At 38.9% G+C, this 15079-nt stretch overlaps 2 protein-coding genes across 2 annotated transcripts in view; one reads left to right on the plus strand and one right to left on the minus strand.

Annotated features, from left to right (window-relative positions):
* Window positions 1-3894, plus strand: part of ARPC2 (actin related protein 2/3 complex subunit 2) — a 30743-nt gene extending 26849 nt beyond the window's left edge. Inside the window, 1 exon segment of the mRNA XM_032217208.1 lies at window positions 3448-3894. Coding sequence (XP_032073099.1) covers window positions 3448-3472 — 25 coding nt within the window. The 3' untranslated portion in view covers window positions 3473-3894.
* Window positions 3752-14847, minus strand: LOC116504680 (keratin, type I cytoskeletal 18-like). The gene is made up of 8 exons (XM_032211856.1): window positions 14482-14847; window positions 9576-9658; window positions 8791-8947; window positions 8335-8499; window positions 8113-8238; window positions 6558-6778; window positions 5472-5500; window positions 3752-4594 (listed from the first exon to the last, which is right to left on the minus strand). The coding sequence occupies exons 1-8, from the start codon at window positions 14845-14847 to the stop codon at window positions 4497-4499; spliced, it is 1245 nt and encodes a 414-aa protein (XP_032067747.1). The 3' UTR covers window positions 3752-4496.
* Window positions 14848-15079: the final 232 nt, after the last annotated feature.

Consider the following 15079-nt stretch of genomic DNA (forward strand, 5'->3'; position numbering starts at 1 on the left):
TCAGAGAGGAGATAAAGAAATTAATGCAGACTTATATGATAAGCTTGATGCTAGGATTGCCAAAACAAAAGACGATATGGTGGGACTTGTAACTGTATTGACAGAATATGTTTCTGAAATGGAAGATAGCTAGAGGTTCTGATGAAGCCAACACTGATTTGACATCCAATTGAAGTGGTGCAACAAAAAGTGGAAAACGCTGAAAAACAAATTGTTATGATACATTACAAACAGATGGAGCTTGCATTAAGAGTCAGGGGGCTGCGTGAAAACGAACAGGAGAACTTGAAGCAGATTTTCTCAGAGGCTTTTAGCCGTCTGGTGGAAAGACCGGGGTCCAACTTTGACTGCAGATCGAAAAAATTTATCGCGCTAACTCTGGGTGGCACAAACAGAGGCAACTCCCCCAAGATGTAATTATATATTTTACTACAAGAGAGTTTAGAAACATGATACTACAAAAGTCGTATAATACCAGGCTTCAAATTGGCGACAGGACTTGATTGTCTTGAAAGACATACCACCCCAAATGCTAAGAGCCGGAGAGATTATGCTTTTCTAGTGGAAGAACTCAGAAACCGTCAGATACAGTATAGATGGGACTGTGCCATTTGGTATCATAATACATTTGATAGCAAAAAATATCGTCTCAACTCTGTATGGGAAGCCCGAGATTTTTATCACAAGACCCTGAAGGTGGGACACCCTGAATTATCTGGATCTGGAGAAAGACCACGAGAAGGACAAGATAAACAGCAAATCACACAACCTACCAGACAAAAAGCACCATTCCTCCTTCCGGAAGGGCAAGGGACCAAGGAACAAAGATCTAGCCGTATGACTACCAGACGAATGGGAAAACAAGGCATATTGCAACAACCTTAATAATCATCGGCATTGATCAAGGAGTTATGGTCTGAACTCTTTACAGAAGAGAAAGAAAATATTTCACTATCTCAAACAGTTCAAGAACGATATAATTGTCTGCAAGAAATTCATATCAATAACTGATCAAAATACTCTGTTCAACCCCGAACTTGGTCAATATTTGTGACCTCTGCTACGGAAAGAAAAATGGTATAGTTGTATACTTAAGAAAAGACATTAAGGCTGAATTAATTGAAGCAGATCCCTTTGGAAGATATATCGCATTAGACCTAATTCTAGAAGGGAAAAAGACTTGATGGACAACTTCGAATTGAGAAATGTTTGGCGAGAAAGAAACGCAGAGGCGCATGACTTACCCCCTTTTTCTGATGGACATCAATCCCTTTCAAGGATTGACTTTATACAAATCACTAATGATTTATTTTCTACGGTGAAGAAGACAAAGATTGCGGCGAGGGTCCTTTTGGATCATAACCCAGTCTGGACGGAATTGGGAAGGGTAGTGCAGGCAAGAAGGTCTTGGAGGTCGAATGAGAGTTTATTTAGATATGAAAAGTATATTAATGATTGTAAAAATTGCTATCTGAATACTTGGTTCGAATACGAATAAGGGTATTATCATGGAATTTGTAGGGGATGTAAGTAAAGCATATGAGAGGAGCTGGGATGAATATAAACAAAATGCTAGACATAAACAAGGGCAAAAACGAAAAGAATTGGAAGAGGAAATCAAAAGACTAATTTGAAATGTATCCAAATTGTGTTATAGAGGGTAAGAGAGGTACGAAGGGGACAAAATTAAGGGTTTAGATCTAGACAGATACTTAGATAAAGAGATAATACCCCTAGTTAGAGAAGAGTACAGGCAAAAGTTGAACTCCACAAATAACTTCTGGGGAAATCCTGCAGGTAATCAAACAACTAAGATTAGGAACAATGTAAATTGCTTAAAGTTTGTGTAAGGGCTAGAAGCTGAGTTCAACGCAGAGATTTTATTGACTTTTTCTTTTTTTTTCTTTTTTTAATTCCTTGGTTTCAATATACTTAGACTGTGTTTGATAAAAGCTATACTGTGTACGGGCTCTGGAAGTCGGGGGGGGGGAAGGGAGGTGGGGTCAGAGGTGGGAGGGGGAAATATAGTAGTGCTAGCTTTTTAAAGTAACATGATTGCACTTGTATACTGTTGCCTTTTTAATTCTAGTTGTAAAAATAAGAAGCTGAATATATTGAAGATAGTAGACAATACACCGAAGGGAGGAGCAGAGGGAAAGAAGAAAGAGGGGTTAGAGAGGGTGAGAGGAAGAGGATCGGAAGGAGGGTGAGGTGGAAGGGAGGGAGTGTATTGGGAGAAAGGAGTGATAGAGGGGGAGGGAAGTAGGAGAGGGGAATGTTGGAGGGGAGAAAGGAAAGTTGGAGGGGGGTGAAAGAAAGGGTGTATGGAGGGTTGAAGTGATATATTGGGTTTGTATTTTGGGGAATATTTTTGACAAGGATGGCTGTGTTTATTGCTCAATGTTATATGGCCCCGGTATGCACAGTATATATGGACTGTATGAAATGAAATGAAAATAAAACATATTTGAATAAATGAAGATGTTATCTAGCCTGGATATGAAACATTCAGAAACCAACCCACAAGCTCGGAGAATGAACCTTCACTCTCATATTTGTAATTAAGCCACATTTGTTCACCAAAGTGCATGAATTCAGGCGCAGTCTATATGTGTAAACTAGAAATATAAGAACATTTCTAGAAGTGCGGTGCACATAATTTTTGGCGATACAGGTACAACTTACGATTACTAAAATTAGGACCAGAATTTCAGTTGTAAGTCAGTGTAGTTCTAAGTGAAGTCACTGTGTGACCAAATCCAACCAGGTTTAGGACAGTCATAAATCAAATCAGATGATTGTTAAGTCAATCACATTGGTCATTAAGTGAACCCAGTTCCCCAGTAGAGATTTTGTTTTACGGAAACTGCCCAAAAAAGTGGCAAACTGATCATAAATGCGAGCCAGTTGTCACATACCCAAATCGCAATCATATGCCTGCTGGGGTGGTACAACCATCATAAATATGAGTACAGGTTGCAACTTTGAACTGTCTTTGGTCATAAGTCAGGGACGTATCTGTACCACATAAGGACATTTCATTCAAAATAGCTTAATATGTACTCATCTCTAATTTATAATGACCTATTGAACAGATGGGGTGAACAGACTGGGGTGAAATGAAAATGAAAGGGGTCAAAGTAACTACTGATTTTGAAAAGAAGGGAAAGTGAAATGTACTAGATTGCCACAATTCTTAATGACTATGAGTTACTAATGCCTTTTGAGTGTGTATTTTTGATAATCAAACCATTCCATTCCTGTCTTCATGCTCATTGAAGAAATTTTACGTTAGCAAGAAGAAGAATAGTAGGTATTTAAGTCTGAAATGTAAGATTATGATATTCTGAATGATTGTTGCTGGATAAAAGGAATGGGACTTGGGTAAATCTTAGAACCCCAAAATCATAAACCACCCTCACCCTGCATTCTCTGACTTCTTGCCAGGGGGAAGACCTTTGCGTCCCGTTAAAGCCTGAGGCAAGGTGGAATCGAACAACTGCGGTAGAAGGCTGGAGCACTTGCTACCTGATAATCGTAGCTTTTTAATATTGCACCTCTCTGGGCTCTTAAGGAAGTAATCGGGTGATGTTTTCTACACAAGTTTGGAAAGTGATCTGTGGCATCGAGCTGTGCTTGCAAGGACTTAATTAAAAAAATGAAACATCCTTTAATTCCATTTTGATCCATTTTCTTTCTTTTCTTTCCTCCTTCCCTCTCCCCTTTTTTCAAGCTGTTTTGCTTTGCAATATGTTTACCGGTTATGAGTTGCAGTATTTCTTATGGTAACAATGCAATATTAACTTGTTTTTCTTCCAAGTATTTTGAGTTCACAATTCCTGTATCTGAAGAAATATTGTTGGGTTCATTAATAAAGGAGATCTTTCTATCTTACCCAGCATGGTTAATGGGGTATTCATTGTTACTTGTTTGTGTTCAACAGAATCAGAAAAGGTTTATGGGAGAGAAATATAAAACCATGTATATAAAATTTAATGCACGCCCTCAATAGATAAAAATCTCAGGTTGCAAAGATGGAAAAATCTGGTGAGTTTGAACCAAAGACTTCATACACGTAAAGAAGTGAAATGCTATTATAGTGAATAAGATGCCTTTTATTTGTAAGTCAGGTTTATTTTGTATTTTCAGTGCAATAGAAAATTATCAGTATGTACTAACTCTGAAAAAAATTACATTGAAACACTTGGATTTCTTTGTGTCTTTGGAGGATATATATGGACTTGGGGGTTCCACTCCTTTTAAATGTATAGAATTATGCCCACATTTTCAAAAGATTATGAAGAGCAGAAGAGAAATAAACAACACAATATCAGTAGTAATAGATTATCATTTAAGTAACTTTCAATCTCTATTATAAGTTAAAAAAAAATAAAAAACTTAGCATGACTCAGTTAGCAAATATCGCAACAGGATGTTGAATTCCTTGTTATTTTAGTCAACAGAAAAAAATGTTGATGGTAAAGTATTAGGAAGTCCTATTGAGTTATTTCTTCAGATCTCTGGGTCACATCTTGCCCGTTCACAATTTTGTGTGTGAAGACCACCACCTTTTTAATTGTTTGGCTCCTGATCTCTGCAGAAAGTGGAAAAATATGAATTGATTAGAGACAGACCATGTTTGAACTAGGATTAAATTAGCTATAGTATTTTTACAAGTCAGCAGTTGTAGCAGCAGCAGCAAAGTCACCTCCCAAAGGTTTAGCAGATCTGGGAATATGCTACTAATGTTTTTTGCATGGATGCTGGAAGGACAGCATGCAGGGGAAACGAATAACAAATTCCTCTTACACTGATTGTCCTCTTTCATTTGTAATCTTAAATTTCCCTAAAACTTGTATACTGTATGTCTGTGTTCTTTCCCATTAAGTAGGATTTCTTGAGGCATATGGGGGAGGCGATTGGAAAGAAGGCCATAAGGAACAGATAAGAATTACAGACTATGAAGAACATCTGGCAAGCATAGACCCCTTATCTGAACCAGATGATGTAGATCCTTTAAAGCTAGATTTGCTAACTGAATAACCAATTGAAAATTGTGTGTGTGCTATCGGGGCTAAGACAGGTTCTAAAAGAATCAACGTTGAGTTTGAAATTCCCCTTTAAAAAATGAGCAAGAGTGCTTTGTTAATCTTTCTATATTTATATGGAGGCTGCATGCACCACTTCTCGGAAGGAAACTACTATCAAATGCATTGGCTTCATTGATTTTGTGAGCATATGGATATCAATCTTCGACTTCTTAAAAGAGTAGTGCTATTTTTCTGGCAAGAGCAAATGCTTACAGTCCCTGTGGACTTGAACTGATTCAGTCCAACAATCTTTAGCCTCTGCCTTTTTAAAATGACTGAGGAAAGCAGCACCAAAGCTCAGGAGAATGGACCATGAGAATGACAAATAGCAGATGCCAGAAGCAGATAGTTATGTGTGCTAATGTCTCCACTGCTACTTACCTGCCTTTCCTGAGCTCAACACATCCCCTCTGCAAATACAAAACATGGCAAATGTTGTGTGCTTTGTAACCAGACAATTTGCTTACTCGGAGTGCTTCCTGCTACATATTTGTTTATCCCTGTGTCACAACACCCATGAGATGAGGTTCTACAAACACCTGCTACCTTAGTGAAGACAGAATGTTTTCTAGGTGCTATTTAAGAAATTTAGAATAATTGACAAAACTGTTCACTCCTGACTTCACAAGGTAGCCACAAGTAAATCCTGCAAGAGTCTTTAAACCATCAATAGGATAAAATTCACTTGAGAACAGCTTCACTCTAAAGGTTGGAAAAGAAAGACTGTTGAGATTATTATTTTTTATCTCTGCCATTCTAAAATATATAAATCTTTCTCTGCATCTGAACATGTATTCCATTGATAAGTTGAATGGTTTTCTCCCCTTCATATCTGATCTGATTAGAGAATGGTTAAATTAGGGAGCACTTGTTCAATCATATACTTGGCTGCAACCTTAAATAGAAATGGAAAAAAATCATGGTTTGAGTCATAGAAAAATTGATTTATATCTGAATGGGGAAGCAAAGAAATTTATGTTAAGTATTTTAACGCCTTAATTTTCTACATTAAGAGCAACAAAGAGTTTGTGATGTCTCTTTTCACTTATTAGAATTTTCCGATTTTGGAAATGCCTACCCTGACATAGTTTCGGCCCTGTTGTTATCTGTAAATGGAGACGTACATATAGCCTGCATTGGGATAACCATATATTTTTTGGTTTTCCCTTTGAGTAAGCAAATGTCTTATATCACAATGCAGGGCCAAATTTATATTAAAGTTTTATTTTAAATAAACAAATGTTCCGAGGGCTCACTTTATAGCTACTGTAATTGTTGCTATGTTAGGCAGTTACTCCATTTAATGGCTAATATTAGAAAATAGTCCTGGATCAACCCTTGGCTGCAGTTTTGTGCAACTCTCTGTGGACCTAGTAGAATAACCAGGAAATATAATGCCTCCAAAATGGGTTTGGACCCAAGAAAGATGAATAGGGGAAAGAGAGACCCATCCCATCACATTATCACCTGTCTAGGACACCCTCAATCAAAACACGATAGTGTTCAATCTCATTCTCTAGCTTTGTCTTGAGGTCCAGAAGTATCTCATAGTCTCGGGACTGGGTCTCCAGATCAGCCCGGCAGGCTGCTAAGTCCTCTTGCAGTTTAGCAATAATTTGGTTCAGATTGGCCAGGCCACTGAGATAGTGATCTTCTGTGTTTTTCAGCGTGTTCTCCAGAGCATCCACCTGTATCATAGAGTACCTTATGTTAATCTAGAGTTGAAAAATGCAAGGCCTTAGAATCTTAAAAAAAATACCCACAAACCCATGTCTAAACTTGGAAGCATATATCTGGTTGTATGCAACTCATCCCCACCCCCAATTTTGCTACGAAGGGGTCTAAAGCTGCATTCCTCTTGAAAGATCAGTTAGGGCAACTGGAGCCAATGGTATGTTGAGGCATAATTTCTGGCAAATATGAAAACAAAATATCCACAGGTATTTGTTATCTGGTTTTAAAAAAATAATGCAGATTCAAATATCAATCACAGCTGGAAGGGATCTTGGGGCTCTTCTAGTCCAACCCCCTGTTCAAGCAGGAGATCCTATACCATTTCAGATAGGTGGATGTCCAGTCCTTTCTTAAAAACCTCCAGTGATGAGGCACCTTCAACTTCTGAAGTTCTCACTGGTTAATTGTCCTCACTGTTAGGAAGTTTCTCCTTAATTCCAGGTTGCTTCTCTCCTTGAGTAGTTTCCATCCATTGTTTCTTGTCTTGCCTTCTAGTGCTTTGGAAAATAAGTTGACCCACACCCTTTTTTTTCTGGCAGCCCCTTGGATACTGAAATACTGCTACCATGTGACCTCTAGTCCTTCCTTTCTCTAGATTAGCCATATCCAGTCCCTGCAACCATTCTTCATATGTTTTTGCCTCCAGACCTTTAATCATCTTAATTGCTCTTCTTTGCACTTTTTCCAAAGTCTCAACATTTATAATGTGACCAAAACTGGATGGAGTATTCCAGATGTGGTCTTACTAAGGATTTATAAAGTGGTACAGATACTTCATGTGATTTTGATTCTATGCCTCAGTTTATACAACCAAGGATTGCATTAGCTCTTTTGGCTGCTACTGCTGCCACACATTGCTGCCACACACTGCTGCCGCAGCGGAGCCAAAAATAATTTGGTACAAAACAGACGATGGTCAAAAATGACAGAGGTGTGCAATTAATTAAGAGCACAAGAAGTCAGGTTAGACTCATCCTCAGAATGATAATACTCCTGGCACGAAGTGAAAATAAGATAAATGCTGTTGATTTCTCCAGATTTATCTCAGTTATATGGGTTCACAATTGCAGCCTAATTTCATTTGTCTAAAATGGTATAGGGTTTCCTGCCTGAGCAGAGGGTTGGACTAGAACACCTCCAAGGTCTTCTCTTATTCTGTTAAACAAGACCCAACAACTTGTAGAGTGCTCTAGCACTCAAGTTATTTGTCATTCTGGAAGGAAAAACGCTTTGCCCAACAGGATCGATAACTGTTACAGAGACCGAAAGGGAAGAGAGCATTCCGTACCATTTTCTGGAGAGTCTGGCGTTCAATCTCCAGGCCTTGCAACTGCCTTCGAAGGTCTGACAACTCATTCCTGGCCTGCTCAAGGGCTTGAGTGTTCATGCTGGCTTCTTGGGACATGGTGTCAACCTGCAAGAGCCAGAGACAGCAGAAATTGGGTAGGTGGATGTTTTTTAAAAAAAATCCAGCCTTTGTTTCTTTTAGCCAGTTTCTGCCAGTCCTCACCTTGGTTCTGTACCAGTCCTGGGTATCAGCACGATTCTGCTCAGCCACTTGCTCATACTGGTTGCGTATCTCAGCAATAGTCTCACTCAGGTCATTCTTCTGTGGGTTGTCTACTTGAACTGTTACATCAGAGTTGGCCACCAGAGCAGTGAGAGCCTCCACCTCCTGCAGTGGGCAGAAGTGGAATAAGCAGCTTCCAACATCACACCCTAATTCCTATCACCTACTGGAACCAGCCTGTGTATTATGCCATAAATTTATTGAAACAAATGCAGGTTCTTTTATGTTTACAATTGCTCCCTTTCTTCTGTTCTTGATTTCTGGTTGGATAGGAAAACTATATCTGTTTAAGAGGAAAGCTATCTCTGACATTTTTAAGAGGTCATGGGCTGGATGGACACATGGACTAGAGACAGACAGCCATCTTTTGAAACGAAGTGTAAAGATGGGCCTTACTTCCTCATGGCATTTGCGCAAGTGCACTAGTTCTTCCCCGAGGGAGTCCAGGTCTCCTTCTAGCTTCAAATGTAGGAAGTTGGTGTCATCTATGATTTTGCGCAATCCTTGTGTGTCTTTCTGGACAGTGTCACATGCAGCCTGTTCTACTTCCAACCTAGAATGGGAGGTCAGAAATCCAAACGAGATACAGGACTTAGTTCATTCAGGATGAAAAGCATAGCAATGTAGATGCATGTCTTTTTTTAACATAAATTATTACTACAGATCTGAAAAAGAGGCTGTCAACAACTACTGTATATTTACAAAGTATAGAGTATCTCATTTTTTCTGCCAAGTTGTCAGCTAATATACATTTTAGCTAATGGAAATGCAACTTCTCAAGGTGCTGAATAACAAGACTAGCACCCTATAATTCAGATGTCTGAAGAACTGAATCAGCTCTTCAAAAGTCTTTATCCTGCAACCAAGTTCTTTTTAGTCAACACAGAGTTTCCTGCAAATTAAAATACAAATGATCCCCCCCCAAATTATTAAATGTAGCTCTTGGCCTCCAAGAGGTAGCCTAACCTTGATTTAAACATTAATCTAGAACTGATTTTAATTCAAAGCCAAAATACATGTTTATTCCTGAACTGCACAGATCAGAATTTTGGCATGGGAAAATCAAATATAACTAAGAGTAAGAGATTACAAAAGGAGGCCATGATGAATATATAGGCAGCCCTGTATGATACAGCACTTACTGACAGTGTAAACAAAGATACTAGAACATTATTGCTTACTTGTGCTTAAAGTCATCTGTTGCCAGCCTGGCATTATCAATTTGCAGAAGCAGCCTGACATTCTCCATATTCAGCTCTTCAACCTGTCATAGAGACAGAACTCTTAAAATATAACATCATGGCACAACCTAGGTAAAACAGGGCCACTGCATTCACTCCATTTTAGCTCCAGATAAAGAACACTCATGGCAAATTTACCGTCTTCTCATGCTTTACATCTGTCCAAATAAACAGCTGATTTATTTATTCATTTTTTTTAAATGTCCTAAGCCTGATTTTTTCATTTGTATGAATTGTGAGACTATAGAAACATTGTTTTACTTAAAATTGATGTGTAGAATTCTAATAAAATAGCCAGAATAATGGTATACATATGTCATATTTAAGGGCCGGGATTTAATCTATAAAGTATATACAGTCAAGCATTCTTCTTCCATCAGAAGATGCACAAATGTCTTTTAAGTCAGTGGTGTATTCATTAGAATACTTAAAATTCCTGAACGTAATGATTTTTGTGGGACTAGCAATGAGAAGTTTGTATATTGCTTGATTTCAGAGTCTTCGGAAGAGTTATATAGCAAACAAATCCTGTTGTATTTGGACAACAGCTGCACTGAAACTTGGCTTGCAATTCCTCAAACTTTGTTTTTCTTATTTCCGAAGGAGCGTGTAACATTCCTTCAAGTTCATTCCATGGATCCTCAGATAAGAATGGAAAAAAACCTTAGGAAATTCTTGCCAATCAAGGGTCAACAATATGGAGCTAGGTAGTCCAAGATGTAAGGTTGATTTAATTTACTATAGTGACTTTGCCTTGACGTATTATGCCATCCTCCAGGTCAATTTCGACTCCTGCTGAAACCAGTCCGATCTTGGAATCAAACACTGGGTTGCTATCCAAATTGACCAGAGTGAGGCACTTATGAAATGCCATCTGGTTGATAAGTAACCTAGCTGGTAAGACTATCAATAACTCAAGCATTCAAATTGTTCTCTCACATAAATTAACTTTATCCTACAGGCTGATAGTTATCTCAACTGGATTATGTCTCACAGCATATTAAATCAGCCCTGCTGTTCAAGGTGCCCATGCTTTAAACATCATCCTTGTTGCATAAAAAACTATCTGTATGAAAGTCTGGTTGTGAGAGAAAGGTTTTGGGTATTTATTTATATAGACATTTTCAAGAAAAAGTATAAGCAAATAGAAATAAATGACTCGCAAAAAGAATAAGTAAAATACATATTAGCACACAAGGGATCTAAAAATTTCCTAATGCAGTATATCATTAATGAATTATGAATAATTTGAAATATCACTGTAAAAGACTATGAATCATGGCTAAGCTTTGAGCTAAAAGTTAATATCAGGAGCTGTAGTTAAATTACCAAGTGAGACAGTAAATTGTAATAAATTGAATTCTCACTGAAAATTTATTCTAATTAAATATATCTCTTGAAATTAAAATATAGGAATAGATGGCAAGCAGCAGATCACTAGGCTTGCGCCTCAGTCAGGCTCCCACACAAAGGACAGGGCTTCAGTGTCTGCCAATCATCAGCCTCTATTGGCAGCTTGAATCTGTCCAATGGCTTATTACTTTATTAGATTATTTTATTCATTCAAAAAAACGGGCTAAAAAAAGCCTCAAAATGGGCCAAAATAAGGCCTGAAAAAGGCCAAAAAAAGACCCGAAAATGCGGCGTTCAGAGACCAAAAATGGCTAATGGGTGGGCGGGACTTTGGCAATATTTGGTCTATAAGATGCACAGACATTTTCACCCCCTTTTGGGAGACAAAAAGATGCTTCTTATAGTCTGAAAAATACGGTATGTCAGGGTTCCAAGCAACACCCCCAACAAAAGAAGACTCAGAGGCTTGAAGTTCCTCAAAGTTCCATTTTATTAGAGATGTCATATTGGCACATCTGGGAAAACCCAAATCTGAAAGCTTCCAGGTTTTCCCCATCCAAAAGAAAGTCTAAGCACCTACCCAGCACCCACATGCCCATCACATGGTCCAATCAAAGCACCGTCCCAACTGGAGATGCCTCCCAGTCACATCCCTCCAGGTGCAGGGCAGAATGTCCTTGACTCTCAGAGAAAGGAATGTTATTATGACTCAATATCTCTCCAGCTCTATACATGCCCCTTCCAGTTTCTCACAGGCTAAATGTGACAGGTGTGAAGATCAAGTTCCCAAGATGACTTCCAGGCATGACAAACTAATTCCAACAACATTGTCAAAATATTTACTGTAGTAAGGCTGAATTACCATTATTATTCTCATCTTTCCTATTACCTATCTCCTTTTCCTCTTATGACTATAGCTTTGTTGCTTGTATCTTTATGATTTATATTGTTTTATTTAGTTTCCCAATATGATTTATGTTGATTGCTTATTTAGTATCCTATGATTATCACTAAGTGTTTTATGATTTATGATGAATGTATTTTTATGACTATGATTATTATCACTTATAGCTTTTATGTACACTGAGTTTATGCACCAAAGACAAATTCCTTGTATGTCCAATCACACTTGGCTAATAAAGAATTCAATTCTACTACTACTCTACTCTACTACTCTACTCTACTCTACTCTACTCTACTCTACTCTACTCTCTATTGCAGTCCAGATTTGGTAAGCTTAAAGTAAACTAAAATTATTGTATTTTAAGGCAGGAAAGAAGGGTATTTTAGAGAATAGGATTGCAATCTTTTTTACACAACTATTTAACCACATAAGACTCAGCTCTTGGAAAAGCCCTTAACCCTAGAAAAGGTGGAAGGGAGAAAAGGATGACAGGCAGCAAGATGGATGGACTCCATTACAATGGTGATAGATGCATGATTGGAAGACCTGAGTTTAGGGCTGGAGCCTCATGGAGAAAATCTATCTGTGGTTACTAGGAGCTGAGAACAACTTGATGCCAAATAAGTAATTACAGGCAAGATATAATGTGCGTCTGAATCCAAGATCCTTTTTTTTGGGGGGGGGAGGGTTGGCAAACTAACTACAAGGAAGAAAAGAAAGTCATTTTTTAAAAAAAAAAACTTTGTCTTGGGCAAAAATGGAAAAATCATCCTGTACTTGGGCTGCCCTCTTATTTATTTCCCTTCTTTGTTTGAGGCTTATTCAAGTAAATATTACTATATAGCAAAATCCGGTTGAAAACAGGGTGTGGTATCTTGCATGAGTGCTTTTCTATTGACTGCAACAGGACATAGTCACAACTAAGGGCAGTTTTATATGTATACCACTCCTATTCCCCATGTTTTCCAAAGCAATCCCCTGCTAATCACAAAACAAGCAAAGAACAAATATCACCACCATTGCCCTGAGTTGCAGTAGGTCCTGAAATAATAAAACTCCCCTTAATCTACCCACTTGCCTATGACCTTCCTGTTCTATGCATTTGTTCAGGCACCTGCAAAAAGAATCATCCTGCTGTTCATATGAATGAGGATTAAAAGAAAAACAACAAGCTATTCATCCCTCCAAAAGACTTGCAGCCCAGTCTCCGGAGCTGCGGTGATAAGAGTGGTTCCTCCAAGTATAGAAACAGATCACCCAACAGTTTGTTACAGTCACCACAAATTCACCAAAAGATCCTCATTGCTACAAACAAATCATTGAGATAGGCAAATATCTATTAAAGAAGCTCAGTGCAAAGATGCATCTTTCTCATCCCACACAGTTACTGTTTGTATTTTTAAATCTTAAACCAAGTCTTCCTTAGAGATGTTCCCACTTTTTCATATTCATATTTTTTTAAAAAATGTGCATCCAATTTAAATCTTTCAATTGTAGCTCTGCAGCCTCAATATATACTGTTGCCCATCATTTATAAGATGTTGATTTCCCATGAAGTTTCCCTTTTCCCCTTCCTACATAGAATTTGGAATGTGTTTATTCTAACTTTTTCTCTACTAATTGCCCGATTAGCAGCTTCATCTAGTTCTTAGGATTGTTTTGAGGTTACAACAGTATCTAAAGGATTCTGAAGACTCTGGAACAGTTTTCTCCAATCTTTGTTCTCTAATCAGCATAGCCTGAGTGATGGGGTGGACACATCTGGAAATACCAGGTAGAACAATCTGTTCAATGGCATTTTTAAATACTATGAAATATTTGAGATTAAGAATACCCTTCCTGCAACTCCTTTATGCCCAGCTTGTTTGTCTGACTCATCTGGATTTGACAGAGGATCCTGATTCACTATTTCTTTAAAATATGATCATTTATCTGATCATTTACACACTTCTGTACTTTTAATTTTTATTATTAGGTATTGTTTTCTTGTGTTATGAGCCACCAAGAGACTATTTATGATTGCCATAGGATATAAATATGATAAAGAAGTCTTTGAAATCCAACACTGAAAGCTCCAAGAGCGTATAAGACCACGGTAGCATTTTTATTTTTTGTATTTTTTTTAACCCAAGGCAGTAGGCATAACTCATGTAACTTACCACCACCTATTTAAAAATTATTGTATGTTGATTATATAGAGATATAGATTATAAAATCACTACAGGAGTAAAACGGGATATGCTTATGCCACCTAATACTCAAATTTGCTTAAGAAGAAAAGTTAAAGTAAACTAACACAGTAAAATGAATGGTTATAAACAGTTAGCCTAATTGCCTTTCCTCTCTCTCCCACTGTGTTTGGGCCATTACTTGTGACCCAAATCCAATCATTGCCAATGATTCTGTTTTGACCACTCAGCCTCAATTTCGATCCCCATAACTTCAACCAGGTTGAAGATAATCCTTTGCTCAAACTCCGGCGCTTCCCCAAAGTTCTCGCCGCAGCCGCGTTTCTTTCTTTGCATCCTATTTTCTCCGGTTTTTAACTGGGGAGCTCTTTCAGCCCGTATTTTACTACTCTCCCCTCACCTGCTTGCGCAGCGCGGCCAAAGGCTGCTCGCAGGCTTCCCAGTCTTTACGGCCAACCGTCCCGGCTCTGCTCGACCGGGTGGCGGCGATCTCCTCCTCCAGGGCTCGGTTGGCCGCCTCCAGCCCCCGCACCCGCTGCAGATAGCCGGCCAGGCGCTCGTTCAACCCCTGCAGCGCCTCCTGCTGCCGGGCCGGGCCCAGCAAAGGAGGAGCCGCCGCTATGCTCACTCGGGCTGCCGGGAGCGCCGCGCGGAGCCGGCTTAACAGAATGTCGGAGCCGCCGGAGTTGCCACGCACGGAGGCATTAGAGGAACCGAGAAAGAGTCGCCCGGAGCCGTTCCAAGGATGGGGAAGAGAGAAAGCCATTGCGCTGCTACCTGAGCGCCTTTGGGGCCCTATTGCCTTGTTATATCTTCGGGGTTTCTAATTTGCATGCCCAGGTAGCGGTCAGCCAATGAGGAAAACGCTGCGATTTTCTTTGGTGGAACGACATCCGCAGATCCTCGCAATTTGCATGCACACAGGGAAGCTAGCCAATAAAGAGGCGTTCTATTTGCATAAGTCTTTTATTAGTGACAAGAGAAGGAAAAAAAGCATC

The sequence above is a fragment of the Thamnophis elegans genome, chromosome 1 (genome assembly GCF_009769535.1).
Source record: "Thamnophis elegans isolate rThaEle1 chromosome 1, rThaEle1.pri, whole genome shotgun sequence".
In the NCBI taxonomy this organism is placed as follows: Eukaryota; Metazoa; Chordata; class Lepidosauria; order Squamata; family Colubridae; genus Thamnophis; species Thamnophis elegans.

Coding starts and splice junctions, on each gene's coding strand:
- LOC116504680 (XM_032211856.1), bottom strand. CDS start 14,847: ATGGCTTTCTCTCTTCCCCATCCTTGGAACGGCTCCGGGCGACTCTTT. Junction 9,659..14,481: donor TGGCCGCGCTGCGCAAGCAG/GTGAGGGGAGAG, acceptor TCTCTATGACAG/GTTGAAGAGCTGAATATGGA. Junction 6,779..8,112: donor GCCAGACTCTCCAGAAAATG/GTACGGAATGCT, acceptor TCTATGATACAG/GTGGATGCTCTGGAGAACAC.